This window comes from Anoplophora glabripennis, unplaced genomic scaffold (assembly GCF_000390285.2).
Source record: "Anoplophora glabripennis isolate ALB-LARVAE unplaced genomic scaffold, Agla_2.0 scaffold53, whole genome shotgun sequence".
NCBI lineage: Eukaryota > Metazoa > Arthropoda > Insecta > Coleoptera > Cerambycidae > Anoplophora > Anoplophora glabripennis.
In genome coordinates this window covers 950444-969452 of record NW_019416376.1, presented here as the reverse complement: position 1 = coordinate 969452, position 19009 = coordinate 950444, and the positions used below count along the sequence as shown (strand labels likewise).

The following is a 19009-nucleotide window of genomic DNA, read 5'->3' as shown; positions in this document are numbered from 1 at the left end:
TTTCAAAAGAGTGCTAAAAATAGTCGATAGATCTGTTTTAATAATAGATGTCTATTTTATTTAAATCAAAGAATGTGTACACAGTTCCTTTTAACTCATTTTTAAACCAAAAATCAATCTAATTGTGTCAGATTTTAGGGAAATACAAATACGTATATTTCATTTCGTATCTTAAAAAAAGTAAATAATTCTTAAATTATACAGGGTGATACAAGTTTGACTGCCTTAATTTTAACAGACGATAGAATACATTAAAATAAACAAGTCTGCCGCGTGCACACGTGGTATACATCAGATGTGTAGCATTAGGCTAAGCGCTGTTGCCACGTTGTGATGAAATTCCCCAGTATTAATACTCGTTGTATTTTAAAAACTGTTCGTTATATATTGTATATTTTAGTTTTAGGATAAAATACTATATTTTTTTAACCGTAGGTACTGTCATTTTAAATAGGTAGGTACCATACTACTCTCTGAAAAGCAATAAGTTACACAATAAGGTATACGTACTATAAACTGAATAATTAATGAAACATAATAATAAAAAGTTATACAGAATTATAAAACACAGCGAAGACGTCAAAAATATTAAAAATTCTAGTTTTTTACATTACCTAGCAGCATTTATGCCCATTTAAGAACGAATAACAAAATTAAATCGATGTATTATTTGCGTAAAAGTAATGTTATTGCGATTCTCCTAAAAAAATCATTCATCTGTCAAAACGTATTATTTCTTTACATCTTTTGTACCACTTTAGAATATACGCCTACAAATTGAAATCACAATATTTATTTTTACTCTTCGTATGCAAATCACCCTGAATAAATCAATATCGACTGCTCAGCCTTCTTCTCTAGGTTGATTTAGTACTGAAAGAGGTTCACATGGATCCGAAGGTCGCGGCTGACATATGAAGCTTCTTCACGTAAAAGTAAAAATCGTATTGTACTCGATTCATAATGAATTCATCGCAGCTATTGAGGATAAGTGTAGTAACAAGAAGTAAACTCGATTCCCTGTTCGCTGCGTCACGTGAAATGTCATGGTGAATTAAGTTGTAACGCATAATTAAAAATGAAGTACCCGCTAAATATCTACCTACTCCTTTTGGTCCTGACGATTTTACCAAAAACGGAAATATGCACTTCTGTTTATATTGAACTTATAAATACCGTTATTGGTTATAGATTAAGTTGAAATTTAGGTTAATAGCTCAATAAGACATATGTATTAATAAAATCGAAAATTATTTTGGTTCTATATTATTATAAGAAAGGGAAAATCAAATTAAGTTTAACAAATTATGTACAAGAACTATAAATTGTAGTAAAATTAATTTTGAAGGTCTAGAAATTAAAACAATATGTACTAAATTGTTCTAAAACTTCTATACAGGGCGATTCAGAACAGAAAAAAAATTTTGAATGTAAAAAAATTAAAAAAGGCATTTCGAAAATGATTTAATAACTTTTTTGTACGACACTGGAAACTGGTCCACTGTAAAACCTGACCTTAAGGTAAAGCATGAAGTCGGCGACCGGCACGGCGGCAAAGTGTAATAAAAAATTGAAAGATTTTCTTTTTCAAGGAAAGAAATAAATAAAATTTTATATCACCTATTTTATGTCAGCAAATTTAACTGCTTCTGCTGCTATTGTTATTATTAATTAATAAAATTAGTGTATGGTTTTAATTAATAAAATAATAAATAATTTGACATACCTAATGTTACAACTGTTTAAAACTTTGTCCACCGACGTGTAAACACATTTGAGTCCGTCTTACCCAGTCTCTACGAACTAACAGAAATGTTGTCTTGCTTCACCATAAACTAAAACGATATCCATCAGCTCCCAGTTGTATAACACGTAAGCCATTTCTGAAACTTGAAAAACTAATGTAAACACTATCGCAACAACGATATTAAAATCGAATTTCAAAGAGATATTACGTTTTTGTTTTAATGACAGCAATTGCTCATATCTACGCCACTGATTATTTACCAAAATTGATTTTATGGTGTTGACTGATACAAATTTAAATGGTATCTTCCAATTTATAGTAGGGGATAAATTAACTTTCCTACTGACTAAATCTTGACATACGTCAGCTTTAAAATTCCAGTCAACATTTTTTTTAAAAAAGAAAGAACCTTGAAAATATGAACGTTTATTAGTATGTAGTACGATAAATTAATAGTTTGATCTTTTTCTTCTGTTTTTTAAACCTTATAAACATTATAGGTACATCGTCTTTGAAAATTTATTTTCCTGTATTACATGTACATTTGTGTACAAAATTTCGAATAAAAATGTCCATAGGAGTTCCAGATTCGACTCGCTGAAGGCGTGGGGGAAAAATTAAAGTTTTTTGAGGAGAAATGTCATTTGATAAGAATGTATTATTTTAAAAACAAAAGCTGGTGTGTCTCAGGATTCTTCCCAAAAATAAATAACACCTTTGAAAATTAATTTATTGGCTGAATATAGATAGCACTGCATGAAACAAGGTCTTTTTAAAATTAATGTTACTTAAACGGAGAACAAATTGGAAACAAAACAATCAAATTAATTATTCCTTGTTTTTAAAGTATCAATTATACTGCCGTCGTCAGAAAGGTTAATATTAAAAACTAACGTCCTTATTGCAAAAGGTCATCAGATTTGAGTCATCTGGTACAATCCAACGTAATTTATGCGTAACAACGAACATAAAAAAACATTCACATCCTTACAATAATTAAAAGTAAACAACGAGAAAAATGGACGACGACCTACGCCCATACAGGATTGCCGGTGTGGACAGGCATCCAAACATTTATTATTTTATATAACATTATACATGCAATTCGCTAACGATATGCATAAAGAAATTTATTAGCTCTATTAGCATGTCTTACCTTTTAGCAACCCTTTTTCCGGTAGTGATCCCATGTTAAACCATGGTGCTAATGATTCGGTAAGTTAATTTCTCCTCGGCATATTAAAATCCTAATGTTTTATTTTGCAACTGTACGAAACACACTTTTTATTCGATAATGAACGGTACCTTTCACTTGTATTGTTTGCTTACGTTAGTGGTCTAATGTAAGCTATACTTTTTAGGGGAGGACGATTTCTTAAGACTTTAAGGCAGATGGAAACGAGAGTGGAAACTGAGAACCCAAAAAAGTAGACGTTACATTCATTTTGGTCAAAAAAAAGTAGACAAACGACGTTATAATCTAATGTCGATGTCAGACTTAAAATGCGTATAAAAATGTGAATAAGCAACAATTTTTATCAACAATATCAGCAAACTTTCGAAGATGATTATAGAAACAAATTTTCTCTTTGATTTGTATTAATTTCTATCCTTTTTCATTCTTTCATAACTGCAATTATAAGGTTTGTCTTTTCTAGTTTATTATTAATTAAATATCAATTTTAATACCCAAAGGTTCGTCAATGTCATCAGAGTTTTAATAAAATTCCAGCACACAATTAGATACATCAATGTTACTAATGAAAAAATAATCAGGCGGTTATCTTTTCAATTAAACAAATTCTGTGTATATTCACAAAATCGACACATTTCAAGGAAATTTTCGGAAACCACAATCAGGGCGTGTTTTTTGCCATTTTTGTGCAATATATGGCTAGACGGGACCAAGAGGATTACAAATTGTAAAAGAACGTAGTGATGAAGCACATTCTTAACAATTATTTTCACTTGTGACCTTATAGGTTGAGACGAACAATAACATTTTTTAATGTTGCTACATACCAGACAGTCTGTATACTGGAATAGATAAGGATTCATTATAAACGAAATTTCAAAGAATATGACTTCAAGATGAATACTTAAATACTTAGAAAAATAAGTGTAAGTAAGGTTTATTAATTCATAAAGTTTAAAATTGCCAATTTGTCAGTGCCAAAAATTAGATTACTGTCCTCCCTTGCCCTACTTACTAGCCAGACCTGGCTCTTTGTAATTTTTTCTTATTTCCTGAATTAAAATCAGTGTTGAAATGATGCTGTCTTCAAACTATTGATTTGAAGTTTAAAAATAAAGTTCGGTTATTTTTTAAACAGATGGACCAATGTAGTCAGATATTAATATCACAATAATAGTGTTTGCTTCTCTTTTCTGCAATATTTTTTTATTTCGCTCTTAGTTTGTAGTTTTTAGTTTTTATCATACATAACTTTGTATATTTTATTCTAATACAAACTGTACTCCCAATGAGATTTACCAATATTTTCATAATTTAAGAAAGCCTCTGAAATCAAATTGCAAACAAATGTAAATAACAGAATTCAGAAAATTTTATTCGAAGACGTTGGTATTTCATATTTTGCATATTTATGAGCCCTTGAAAATTGTATTCTTGAAAGGAACATAACAGTGATGATGAGTTTTCCAGTTCGAAATGTCACTAAACCGTAATACATATTACACATCACTGGACTAGAAAGAAGATAAAGAATACAATGTTGTGAAAACATTAGATATTTAAAAAATTGGAACTGATGTTGGTTACTGAAAGACGAAACGTCCCAATAAAATTTTATTCCAAATTCGAATAGAGGGGCATAAGTGGTCTGAAGAAATTGCTTCTATTCTGCTGCTGCTTTTCAAATAAATCCAGAAAACGATAAAATCAAAATCTGAAAATTTTGCATTTTTCAAAAAATTTCAGTTATTTTCTGTTAGTCTCCGAGAAATTAATATATATTAAATTCTGAAATGTTCCTTTATTTTAAACATCGCTTCTGTCTCTGAAAGTTTCCGAAGTAGCATATCATTCTTATTTAATTTTGAACACCCTGTACAGCAATAGAAGAATACATTTTCTTATAATCGCTAGTTTTTTCTTAAATAAAGGTATATTCTAGAAGTTTTGAAAATATATACAGGATATTAAAAGTTTGACTGCCTTAATTGTAACAGACGATAGAATACATTAACATAAACAAAAAATCCTTATGGGTCCTAAACTGAACCATTTTCGAGAAAAAAATGATCAAAACCTCCAAATTGATGTACAAAAGTTCGATTAATTAAGGAATATTGACATAACCGCGTGCATAGAATACCATAAAATACAATGTTTATCTTGAACTTCTTTATGCTTAATTCTAAAAAATAATTAGAGTTGTAATAAATTTAAAATTCGATAAAATTCATATCGAGCAATGAGACAACGGCGCGGCGGATAACACGAGGTACTAAGCTGTCAAGCAATACGCAGTTCAGTTGGTATCTGGAATTGGACCGTGTCTGAGTGTTTTTTGCGTACCATTATTTCCTTTAATAATATTCTTCAGGTAAGTTTAAACTTGTTTCAAATTTAATGTAACTAGGTAAAATTCTGTTGAAGTAAATATAATTATTGTAAAATTCTCAAAAACAGTTTTATTTTCAATACGTTCATCTCGAACTATACGAAAACGCAATCAAGGCCAGTCGGCCGCCTGAAATAAAGGTAACTATGTTCCATAAATAAGATAAAATAGTCGCCAATTAACATTTACTTTTTCCATAAAGGTGACAGTATTACGTTAATTATATTAAAATAAATTGCCGCTAATCGATTCAGTAAAATGTGAAATTGAAGAGCGTAAGATATTAATGTTTGCTAATAATTTAACGTATAATTTAATACTTAATTTTAATTCAGATAATTTCATTTATATAAATAATATCTTGCGAAATTTTCGCGCGGTTTTTTCATACTACGGTCCGTAAAAGATAATCTCATATGAATCTTAAAAACATGCACGATTATTATAAAAAGTCGAAGCAAATTGACAATATATCATGAAAGACTCTTCTCGGAAATGATTTGTTATCGAATAACACTCCACATGGAAGGAAATTCTGCCAATACTGTAGGTGTATTTTGTAACATTGTATATGTACATGTAATAAGTGAGCACGTATATCGATATTGAGAGAAGTCGGAAACACAATATGAAAAACTGGAAATAATTTTCATAAAAACATGTTATTTAAAGAAACAGGAAAACAACTTTAGTCAAGTGATTGCTCTACAGGCTGTTTATAAACTTGTAATAGTTATTTACACCATAAAAGAGGTAAGTATTATTTACCAGCTGAGGACGATTTTGCGCCCGAGCGGAGCGAGTCCGAGACTGGTAAAATATACTGCTGCGTGGTGTATAACATTTTATCTGCTCCAACAGTTCTTTATAGTTCATGAAATACAGATTAGGTTTTATTTTTTGACATTTCTGAATCAATTTATTTTGACATTATTCGAAATCTTGCAGTCACCTTGGTTGTTCGGATTTTGTCGTTTGTCTATAAACAAAGCTACATAAAAGTTGCAATTTTGCTGGTTTTGAATTATTATTTTTAAATGAGTGATTTTCAAATAGAAAGTGCAGCAAATGCTGCCTGCGAATTTTTATTGCCCTTTCGATGACATTATTATAGTTGCAATTCCAGATTCTAAAAATATTATGTCACGTACGTTTAGAATTACTTCTCGTCTGGGTTCTGTTTCTTACGTAGAAATTCTCAAGAAGTATATCAAGATTAGATTGGAAATTAAAACTGAAATTGCACACTTTTTTTATACGCCATCAAGCAGGTAGATGTTACAACCAACCAGTTGGCAAGAATACCCTTTCTATGATTCCTAATAAGATTGCACAGTTTTTGTAACTAGAACACTCTGAAACATATTCATTCCGAAGATCGTCGGCAACGTTACTGGCTAATACAAGAGTTGATGTATTAACAATCAAGAGAGGTGGGTGGAAATCAGCAAAACGGTGCTTAAAATTAATAATAGTCAAAATAGTAGTTGTGTCCTTAATCGTACGAATTTCTTTGAAAGTTGGTGGGTTAGAAATCATTAACAAAAAACTATTTTTTCGTAAAATTTGCCGAAGTTTCGACCATATATTTAGTCTTTCTGGAGGCAATTCCACTGCAAAAAGAATTCTATGTCAGTAAAGATAAAATAAAACCTTTCCATCAGATGACGGAAGGTAATCAAGAAAATTTCTGCCACAATTCATATGCCTCATTTCTTGAATTGAGTGTTGCATTAAATTAAATGTAAACAAACTTACTACAAAATACAAATTTATTTGTTCATAATTTACATACACATCTATTTACAATAATATATTACATCCCTATAGTTTATGGCAAGCAACAATATCCCATTAGTACCTGTAACCACCAGGGCCGCCAAATCCGGAGCCCAAACCAGGTCTGAATGGAGAGGGAGCTGGGGCTCCGTACTGCGGTAAACCTCCAGCTCCACCTGGACCGCCGCCGATACCACCTGGACCACCACCACCTGGACGGCCGCCAATACCACCTGGAGCACCACCAATTCCGCCTGGAGCACCACCAATACCACCAGGGCGACCGCCGATACCACCTGGTCCACCACCACCTGGCCGACCGCCAATACCACCTGCAGCACCACCAATACCGCCTGGAGCACCACCAATACCACCAGGGCGACCGCCGATACCACCTGGACCGCCAGCACCTGGGCGGCCGCCAATTCCTCCCGGACCACCGCCGATTCCACCTGGGCGGCCACCGGCGCCGCCTGGACGACCGCCTTCATCTGGTCCAGGTTTATATTGTCCGTCATCGACGACGCCGCGAGCTTCGTCGGCCAAGTTTTGATCGATGGCTTTTTGGATTTCTTCTGGAATAGGGGGCGAAGTTGGGATGTGGGATCCTTGAGGCACGAATCCTTGTTGGTCGGCAGTGTATTGGATTTGGACCTGTTGGCCGTCTGGGGCAGTGTAACTGAACGAACCTGGAGAATAATTGATGAAAACATAATTTCGTATTCAAATTGTTTAAGAACAGGAAATAACTACATCTTATAATTTGTAGCTAATTTGTAAGTAAAACTGATAGAGTAGATTTTGTTTTAGAGTTAAGTCAGATTATTTACCTAACAAATTCTCAAACTGTTGTTTCAAAATTATGAACTTGGTGAATATAAGTAAATATAATATTCCAGGAAAAAATGGAACAGTTTATGGAAGTCCTTCAAAAGGTATTTTATGATGACAGTTCTAGAAAAAAATCTAAATCGCTCTGTCATTTCAAATGTATCGCAATGTACCTAAAAACTAGTAAGGCCCAAAAACTTTCATGTGTTGTAAATGAATAATTGTCGACCCATTAGAATTAAAAAAAAAATTCATTTCAAGTACTATTTACCTTATGATGGCCAGATTTGGATTTGCAAGTATAACTAACATAAATCGGCATCAAAAGATAGTAGCATAGAGTTTGGATTTTCTGTTGGTCATAAATTTTCAGTCGTCGGCTTTCTAGATTTTTTTTTAAGTCTGTATTTACGGCACTTTGTGTTTTCTTTTGAATAATAAATATTTAAATTAGACAATATAGATTAGAAAACTCCAAAAGGATATTTACTGTTTTGAGATTATTTAATGAAAGCTGGATAATTAAGTTTGTTCCTTCAGATACCAACATAAGAAAACTACGAACCTTGTGCCTGAGTGCCATCACCGCGAGCATCTCCTTGTTCCTGAGCATTAATTCCATTTCCAGTTTGGTATGAGTAGCTGTAGGTACCGTCGCCGCTATTGACATTACCTAGTTGAGTAATAGGTACGTCGGATCCAGCCCCAGGTCTTCCACCAGCTCCGGGACCGCCACCGTAACCGCCACCAGCACCCCCGCCAATTCCACTACCAGCACCGCCCCCAGGGGCACATCCCGGACGACCTGGGGAACATCCGGGGCCACCTGGCGCTCCTCCGGGACCTCCAGCACCTGGACGACCACTTGGGTAACCTCCTGGACCTGCTCCACTCGGACCGCCTGGGAATCCTCCTGGCCCCCCTGCACCTGGTCGACCTCCAGGTCCGACTCCACCTGGACCGCCTGGGAATCCTCCTGGACCGCCGGCGCCTGGGCGACCTCCTGGACCGGCTCCACCTGGAGCGCCTGGGAAACCTCCTGGAGCTCCGCCAGGGGCACATCCCGGACGACCTGGCGAACATCCGGGGCCACTAGCACCTGGCGCTCCTCCAGGGCCTCCGGCACCTGGACGACCACTTGGGTAACCTCCTGGACCTGCTCCACCCGGACCGCCTGGGAATCCTCCTGGCCCTCCTGCACCTGGTCGACTTCCAGGTCCGACTCCACCCGGACCGCCTGGGAAGCCGCCTGGACCGCCGGCACCTGGGCGACCTCCTGGACCGGCTCCACCTGGAGCGCCTGGGAAACCTCCTGGAGCGCCAGCAGGGGCACATCCCGGACGACCTGGGGAACATCCGGGGCCACTAGCACCTGGCGCACCTCCCGGACCGCCTGGGAATCCTCCTGGCCCTCCCGCACCTGGTCGACCTCCAGGTCCGACTCCACCCGGACCGCCTGGGAATCCTCCTGGCCCTCCCGCACCTGGTCGACCTCCAGGTCCGACTCCACCCGGACCGCCTGAGAATCCTCCTGGCCCTCCCGCACCTGGTCGACCACCAGGTCCGACTCCACCCGGACCGCCTGGGAATCCTCCTGGCCCTCCCGCACCTGGCCGACCTCCAGGTCCAACTCCACCCGGACTGCCTGGGAATCCTCCTGGCCCTCCTGCGCCTGGGCGACCTCCAGGACCGCCTCCACCCGGAGCGCCTGGGAATCCTCCTGGGCCGCCGGCACCTGGACGACCTCCAGGTCCGACTCCACCCGGACCGCCTGGGAATCCTCCTGGACCGCCGGCACCTGGGCGACCTCCAGGACCGGCTCCGCCTGGACCGCCTGGGAATCCTCCTGGACCGCCGGCACCTGGGCGACCTCCAGGACCGGCTCCGCCTGGAGCGCCTGGGAATCCTCCTGGGCCGCCGGAACCTGGGCGACCTCCAGGACCGGCTCCGCCTGGAGCCCCTGGGAATCCTCCTGGGCCGCCGGCACCTGGACGACCTCCAGGTCCGGCTCCACCTGGACCGCCTGGGAAACCTCCTGGACCGGCTCCACCTGGACCACCTGGGAGACCTCCAGGACCTAATAAAGTGCCACATATAATTACTAAATATTGAGATACCTTTCCTGAAGTGTCAAGTGACGTTTTAGTCTCAGAAATAGCAGTTCGTGTTTCCTAATAAAGATATAAATCTATCTTGATTAACAAAAAAATAATGTTGCTTGCAAATACAGATAAACACACGCGTATATCAAACGTAAATAAACTTAATACTTCTGATTCCTGTCCATTTCTAGACTTGCTTAACGCGGTAATCAATTTATTGTCCTTTGTTACAAAACAGTTGATAGAATTTAGAATAAATTATACATATATGTGTACTTTTCTATGAATTCAAAGTTGCCGGTGATTTCGATAAAAGTGACGCAAACTAGTTTTTCTCTTTAAGCTTAATAGACCGTGTAATGACAGCAACGACATAACCGACGGGTGAGATGCGAAACCATAATTGCAGAAGATAATTTAATATATTTGTAATGCGTACATCTCGCATGAACGGGTTATATAACGTTAAAAACTATAAATTGCAGTTTAGCCTCGTTAGGTTCTGCTTGTTTTGGAGGTTTTACCTAAACGAATTTTTAATAATCGTGTGGATTCACCTTGACACACAACGATGCGGCCGTAGAAATGGGTAGGAATACGATGCGATCGAATCAATAAATTTCCTTACTCATCCGCTGAGAAAATTTATTTCATATAGATGATTTATTTGTCGAAGCAAGATATTTTTTGACTCAGTGAAATAACAAAGTAAAGATATACATTTATTAGATGGAGGCACTCTCTCTCTCTATATATTTTTTATTGATTTGAGGATCAATTTTGTGGGCTATCTAGACTGTTGTATATTCCATATTGCAAAAAAAATAACCAAATAGTTCGTCATAAAAAATTTAAAAAATATGTGGTTATCGTTTAAGGAATATCAACGAAATTTCGAATTTTTAATTTAGGAAATTTATATTCCCGAAAAGTTACATTATACTTTAAAATATTTTTATGAAATTAATGTAAAAATTTCATTTGACATCATTAATATGTTATATATAAAATAAAAACTACTTTTCGTAATATCACTGCAAATAAATAAATAAGATATCAGCTGTTTCATCGAGATGAAAGATATTTTTAGAAATGTTTACATCAGCTAGCATTTTAATCATCATTGTCTTCCATATTTAAAAATAACTAGGTGTCACATTGTCATTCATTCAAGTTAAGTTAGATGTTAAATGTAATAATATTTTTTCTTCGTAAACGAGATGAGAATTGAGCTCGAATCATTAATCGCCCAAATATCAATTCAATTACCAATTATGAATGATGAATTATCAATTCATTCAATACTTTTTATACAAGTGTCACATGAAGGACTAACTTTAAGGAAAAAGCAAATATATATGAACTTGAATACTGCGTTGTAATAAATTAAAAAAAAATGTGTTTTCGAAATCTGACACGTATTTTTATTATGATTGTTTTTTGTCAAAATCAAAAACTAAAACTAAAGTTAACATATTTAGTGAATATGGAGCACCATACAATTTACAGTTACTTTTAAAAAAATGTACCCACCTCCAGGGGCACCACCTGGCCTTCCTCCAAATGGTCCTCCAGCTCCACCACCAGGTCCACCACCTCCCGGTCGACTAGGTGGCAGGTAATCCAAGCGCGCGCATGCCGCAAACCCTATCAGGGCTAGCGTTAAAATTGCCTGGAAGGAAAAATTAAAAGTGATAAAATAGCGGACTTATAAAATATTTTATTAAAAAAAAAATATGTTTATTTCTAGCTTACCTCTGGTTTACCACGAATAAACAAAAAAATTTTAACAAAAAGTTTTTCTATTCAATGGAATATGAAAAATAAAATAAGTGTAGCGTTTGTAAATAGAATTACTTCTATATTTTTTCCACTCGAACTTGGATATTGTTGATGGGAAAAGAATTCAAAACTGTGGCGAAAAATTTTACTCTGTTTATTAAAACGAAAAAATAAAAGGTTACAATGAAAAGTAACGATTCTTAAATTATCTCGGATATAATTTCTATATTTAAAAAGAAAACTTGCTATCTATAAAGAATACTCATATTCTTGACTAATGAAATTAATTTTTATTGCCTCTATAAATGTCAATAAAAACCGACATCAATTATTATTAGTCAAGGTTAAATTCCTTCTTAAAGCATTTCACAAAGAACTTTTTCCGGACATAACCTACACCAAAAAATTTAGACATAAATGAAACATATCTAAGATTAAAAATAAATTTGGTATCTTCAACTGAATTTATTGGTTTGTAAATGGTAATATATGTACTTTCATTTAATTTCCAAGAATGTTGTAGAAACAATATTTTTCTAAAATATGACATTATCAAGATGCTTTAGAAAGAAGACAATCACAAATATTTCGTCTCAATTTCATGAATAGAAGATATTTACATTTCCATTAGCGTGAGTTATCTTAAAATGTAAAAGGTCCCCTAGATCGCACGAGAAAGTAAATTTTGTTTCGAGCGAGGATTATATGTCACTAACTCAAGGATTCTACCATTGTACACGAAGATGATGTAGAATAATATATAGAATATACCGCAAAAAAACTATAGTTAACAAAGTGAATATTAAGTTTCTGTCCTATTTAAAATATCAAAAAATTGATTATAATAATTGAATATTGAAAAAATAACAATAATTGAATAATTTCGATAATGAAGTAAGAAAACATTAAAATAGTAATAATTAGTATTTTCTTTTCGATGGGTTGTCATTTGTATGATTTGAAAAGCATATACTAAATAATAAGGATTAAAAAAAATGTGTATAGCAATACCTACTATAATTCAGTTAGTCAATGTTTAAAGAGTGGTACATAATTAATATTTAGACTACATTACTATCATTTGCATTATTTTTAAAAAATATACTAATATTGTGAAATATTATACTTCCGAATTGAAATAAAAATATACCGATAACTAAAATAAATCATTTAGCTGTCTAAGAAGGAAAACATTTAAAAAATAACAGACAATATTTACATTGCGGTGGACTAAGATTTTGAAAAGTATATCTACTATGATAAAGATAACTATTACATTTTTAAAAATATGTAAGTTTTTCTTTTGTTCTTGTTTATGTACCTGTCTATTTATAATTTAAAAATTATATCTAAAAGTTGTGTTAAATCCAATTTTAAAAAGCGCAATATTTTATTAATCTCAAAGCCTTAGCCTTGAAGAAATGTGTTACCAGGCCTTTTCATATATCTATGAGTGATGGGTATAAATTAGATAAAACAATTCAAAACGGAATCTATAAAACTCTAGCTAGAATTCCCAGCAACTTTAAAGTTGTATTCTTATGTTTGTTCTCAATTTCAACTTCTTTTCCTTTTGAATATTATAAGTGTAAGTTATCTGTAACAAAAATCGGTAACGCTCGCCGGCTAATATCAAAAAAATACGTCACCAAAACCGGCCCATCACTTTCGCGATCCACCCGCTACAGGCACAGCACAGTTAATATTCACAAGCCGCGTGAATAATGGTACTAATCTAGCGGACAAGTAATGAATAGCTAAATGTCTTACTTGCTTCATGCTGGAAGTAAAGTGCACTCGAAGTGTGATGCACAGATTCGGCTGTTTGCTTTTATAATATGACTCCCACTGGTGAAGATGAGCTCTTGGATCCGTTGCATTTATTGCAGAATCCTAGATCTCTGCCCCCCGGGGTACATTAATTACTCCACATAGGTATTGTCCACCTGGGGATCTCAGTCTCAACGGGCTGCTGTGCGGTGTACAGGGCATCACGGAACCGATATGCAAATCAAGGACGGATGATCCTGGAGATGTCGGAGGTCGTCTTTTTGTTAATTTACATGATTTTGTGAGGTTGCAGTTAACATTCGTACAATTCACGTCTGGCACTTTATGAATTAAAAGTGGCTCGTGCCATTTTTGACCAGCAGGACTGTACTCTTTGTACTCCATAAATCAAGAACACCCTTTTATTTCCTGGAAGTGTATTAAAAAGTGTATTACGACGGGATATTTCTGTGATTTGCGAACATATTGTCGATATATCTGATAAATTGTGGGAATTTACAGCAAAATTAAAAACACAAACACTTTTAATGTGTTACATAGAGATTGTCCTTACAGGGTTAAACTTGAGACAAGAAGTTTCAATGAACCAGTCAAGTCAATCAATCAATCAATCAATCAATTCCTACTCTCTTTAAGAAGATTTGGCATCTTGAAAATTTTTTTTAATATCTTTAATTTTTTTTACTATTAGTGAGACATGTTTGTCTATTTAAACTAAAATTAAAAATGGCTGTACATTTGATAGTTTTGCTCGTCAAATTGGTGAAATTTTTAAAGTTATTATTGATTGGCTTTTGCTTATTTATGTTCAGGTAAGTCCTGTAGTTTACTATTTATCTATTATTTTTTCTAAGGTTTGATGCGATAGAAAAGTTTATAGCTATCAGTTTTTTTATAGTGCACTTTATTTTTTATTTTAGATACCTGGTATTTGCAAACTTGAATTTTTCCTTGTTGGAAACTACGTAGATGTCCTGCTACATTTATGGGGCCACTGGAAACCACTATGGAACTGCTTACTACTGGTAACGGAAAATTTTTCTATGATGACAAATTTCTTTCTCTGGACTTTGAGATAAAAAAACTGTTAACCTTACTGGTGAGTTTAATTTTCTTTCTTGACTGTCTCTTTCTTGTGTTATTTTTTAAAATTTACTGGAGCGTTCTCTCTACTCTGTATTTTCAAAACCCAAGCCGTAACCAATCAATAATTTTTTTTGTTTTTTCATCTTTCCGGATTATTCTGTTCCTATCTTTGCTTAAGGTCTCTTCACAGAATTTTCAGTCCTTGGATGTCCTTTTTTAAAACACTTCCACAACACTCCTTATGACTAATACATTTTTTTAAATGTCCTTTTATTTTTACGTACAATAATTTAATTAATTACTAAAATATGCCTTATTTTATGTTTTTTTAAGGTTATCTCCAGGTACTCTTGTAAAGCCAAGTTTTGACATTTGTGAAAATTATTAAATTTGACAATTGATAAAAAATTTCATGCTATGACTTAAGTTGAATTGAAATATCTTCTATGCATTTACTCGTCTTCCCAGGCTATGTATACCAGATTCATCTATAGATATTGAACTTTTATTTGATATACGTCACTCTAGGTTTAAATTCTGTTCTCTTTATGTACTGAGTACTAACAAGTGTCGATGTCATGCATTTTATGAAAAATTTATTTTGTACTTGTGAATAAAATTAAAATATTATTATTTTTATACTATGTGATATACTTAACTATTACTAGTTTTATATTCAGAATATTTATATTAACAATTTTATACTAATAATTAAAATTTGTATATGACCTCAAGTTTGGTCAGGGAATTTTTCATTCGAGTCTCTATATGAACATTTCCAATTCGTTACAATATATATCATCTTATAATACCCATAACACATTGAAAGAGACTATAATGGTCGTCTTATATATAAACAATAAATATTCACTTTTAAAAATTATAAAATTTATTTCCTCTGTTTTGTTATATGAATATCCACAGCTCCAAATGTCTTAAACTGTCTTTAATTTTTAAAAGCTATTTATTTATCTCTGGAAATGAAAATCATAGCACTCTTTGATGTATTCTTGAACGTAACTGGGATACTGTGATATATTTTTAAATTTCTCTTGTATCAATCAGCAAATTTGGTTCTTCAAACTGCAACATATTGGTAAGGATAAAGAGAAATGATCTTTACCTCATTTAATCTTTTTTGTGTTAATTTTGATCAAAAACCACCCTGTAAATATTTGAGAGTCAAATTAAAAATCACTCAGTACAACGGAACTATTCATAATTCTAAAAGATTAAGCACACGGTTTTTGTGGTACTTTGCAAAACCCAAATGCATACCTGTCAAATCAGTATCTTATTATTTCTGAAGTACCCCAAGAATCTGATTTGGGTCCACTTTTATATCCCATTGTCGTTAACGATATTACAGTTTACATTAGTTGCTATAAATTAATATATCTCTGTGTAAACCAGCAAATGAATAAGTAGGTTTCTTGCTGTTTTCAACCAACGTTCCTAAGAGAGCTTGGTTGATTGCCATACAGGGATTGAAAAATTATATTTTTTGTCACTCAAGTCCTTGTGACGTATGATTAAAAGTATAATAACTTATTTCTAACTGAAAAACTTTATTTTTATATACCTCTAATCTGCTTTAACTGATAGTGTTGGAATTATAAACATTACATCTTTAAAAACTGAATTATTTAAAAAAGGAAATGCCAATATAAGTTTTATTTTGAATATTTGATACCTGCGAGAACAAAAATCAATGTTTTTAGGTAATTATTGTTGTTGCAAATCAGTTTCCGCAAAACGTATAGTAGCTATCATAAAAGAATATTTTCTCCAAACAAGTTTAAATGTATGATTTATAATATCCTTTTCGCACAAACTTAGATCTATTTTAGTATGTATTAAAGACGACAAATTTAATCCTTGACAATTTTTTCGCTGAACTATGAATAAAGGAAAAAATATATGGTAATAAATCTCTAGGACAGATTATAATAAACATGACTTAAGTCTGTTTAATTAAATGCAACATAAATTTTTATAGGCAATATATAATAATGTCTTTAATTGATGCGAATTTATTTTTAAATACTTACATCCCGTAATAGTTTGTAATATGTACAATGAAACTACGTACTGGTACTCGAGAAACGATATGTATCATCAAGAAACATACAACTGATTCCTTTTTCTTTTAAATTTGTTCCTAAGATGAAGGAAGCATAAAATTTGGCGGTTTTTTAAAGCACCACAGACAGCTAATAGGTTGCAATTATTCACTTATCTTTAACCACAAATGGTACTCATATATTTTTTAATTTGATTGAGTAATAGCATTCATTACCGCTATTATTAGTTTAGTGGTTTTTCTCTATCTATATTCTTATTGTCTAATAATATCAATTAATTAAGAAATAAGAGCAGAATACTTTTTCCACTTTGATGGAGAGTATGATATCTTCAAACAGACACAAAGGTTTTGGAAAAAACAAACTTGCTGTGAAAGCACATACCTCCTGAGTGGACATTTAAATTGGAACACAATTTGTATGTTATATTTCACCCATATTCACATCAAGTCTGTAAATAGACACCAATATAACTAGAGACATGTCTGGTGGTTCTACTGACGAATGATTTTAGCCTTTTATTAGATATTGCGAGTGTGATTCAATGCTGGTCAGGGCATCAATCCGCAGAGTAGTTGTTTCTCAAAACATCATAGAGTGAGTTATTTTATAAACTCATGGAAAAGTCTATCAAAACAAATATGAAGATGGTTAGTTGTTTCAAGTATATATTTCTTTTGTAAAATATTAAGCCTGTGTTCCAACAGGTTGAATTTATTTTGAAAAAATGAATTTAATTTGCAAAAACTTGGCGAGCTTTGATCAAAACATAATAATAAGCAGCTGCTTCAAACACTGTTTTTATTTTACGGTGACGGCACAGCCAATACATTTATAGGTACTACTGACTAGAATGAAAATATTGCAGACAATCCAATAAATTCAGAACTACAGATTTGGAAATGCAAGTTCGCGTTCTCATCTTCCTATCCTTAAGAGGACGCTGGTTTCAGTCCGTTCCTTGCGATAGATCGCATACGGTGATAATATTGCATTTGCCGCAGGATCGATGATTTTAGATAAAACCATTAATTAATAAAACACGAGTCTCTCCCTCACCGTATTTAGTAAGACTGCTATGGTGATCCCACTCATTTACATGTAATTATATACCGAAGTGTTTTAGCGCTGATGAAATGATTTAATTTATAGACCAAGTATCGAGACTCGAACGCACCTGAGCACTCATCAATTGTTCTTTACACGTGCACACTTTACAATGTGTATCGCGAATAGTCAACGGGGCATGTAGAGTAGAACAGCATCATCCATTACCGTGCATGCATAGTGTGAAATTCGAACGTGTATTATTACGGATGATGGTTTATTATCCCAAGGAAATATTTACGCGTAAGTGAATAATAGCTCTAATAAATTTTATTATTAGATGTATGTTTATTTACCAGCCGTATTTCATCTGAATTTGAATAATCGAAATTCGTCACAACGTTGCAGTTACACCTACAAAAATGAAATCAGCCAAAAGCTATCTACACCACTCCTATGATGACTTAATGGAAAATGTTAGTCATATACTAGTGAAAAGTGAAGTGAATTGTAATATACAGGGTCGGAAAGTCCCCATGGTTCATCGGCTGTTACGTGAGAGCGATAAAGAAAGTCATAGAAATCCGCGCAATAGAGAAAGATGGCTATAATGGAGGGGTCTAATAGTCGCCGCCCATTTCGCCCTTCCACAAATAAGATCCACTTCTTATTTGTGGAAGGGCGAAAGTATACTACCTTGAGGTACGCCCTCATGCAGTATTTTTTAAAATGAAAATTTATTATTTAGAAAAACCCTCTGGCGCCTACCATAAAGATAATTTTGAAAAAATGAAATAGTAGGTAACTGGATTAAGTCCAAAATATTTGAGTTTTTGTAAAAGAATTTTATGATTTAATGTGTCAAATGCTTTGCTGAAGTCGAGCAAAATTAGGCATGTGTTTACGTTATTATTTGCGAAAAATTTTTTATCAGTTATGTGCAGAAGTGCAGTGGTGGTACAGTCCCTTTGAAAGTGGACGACTCTTATAAGCAAATTGTCTATAATTGGCCTTTGTGAAGCTGACTTGAAAATGTGAGATTCAAATCGGCTGTCATTATATGAAATTTAATGTACGTCTATCATACTAGTTCTAGTGAGCATTCCATTTTTCTTTGAGTTTAAATATGCTACTCTTGCATACATGCAGATCATCCGCAATGACCAACCATTC

At 34.4% G+C, this 19009-nt stretch overlaps 2 protein-coding genes across 2 annotated transcripts; both read right to left on the bottom strand.

The window, feature by feature from the left end:
- Positions 1 to 7120: 7120 nt before the first annotated feature.
- LOC108905560 lies at positions 7121 to 8638 on the bottom strand. The gene is made up of 2 exons (XM_023454326.1): positions 8510 to 8638; positions 7121 to 7802 (listed from the first exon to the last, which is right to left on the bottom strand). Exons 1-2 carry the CDS (start codon positions 8612 to 8614, stop codon positions 7134 to 7136), a joined length of 774 nt encoding a protein of 257 aa, XP_023310094.1. The 5' UTR covers positions 8615 to 8638; the 3' UTR covers positions 7121 to 7133.
- LOC108905530 (treacle protein-like) lies at positions 8592 to 13607 on the bottom strand. The gene is made up of 3 exons (XM_018708414.1): positions 13599 to 13607; positions 11580 to 11693; positions 8592 to 10021 (listed from the first exon to the last, which is right to left on the bottom strand). The coding sequence occupies exons 1-3, from the start codon at positions 13605 to 13607 to the stop codon at positions 8618 to 8620; spliced, it is 1527 nt and encodes a 508-aa protein (XP_018563930.1). The 3' UTR covers positions 8592 to 8617.
- Between the last annotated feature and the right edge of the window lie 5402 nt (positions 13608 to 19009).

Coding starts and splice junctions, on each gene's coding strand:
- LOC108905560 (XM_023454326.1), bottom strand. CDS start 8,614: ATGTCAATAGCGGCGACGGTACCTACAGCTACTCATACCAAACTGGAA. Junction 7,803..8,509: donor TGATGGCACTCAGGCACAAG/GTTCGTAGTTTT, acceptor ATTATTCTCCAG/GTTCGTTCAGTTACACTGCC.
- LOC108905530 (XM_018708414.1), bottom strand. Junction 10,022..11,579: donor GCCAGGTGGTGCCCCTGGAG/GTGGGTACATTT, acceptor GCACTTTATTAG/GTCCTGGAGGTCTCCCAGGT.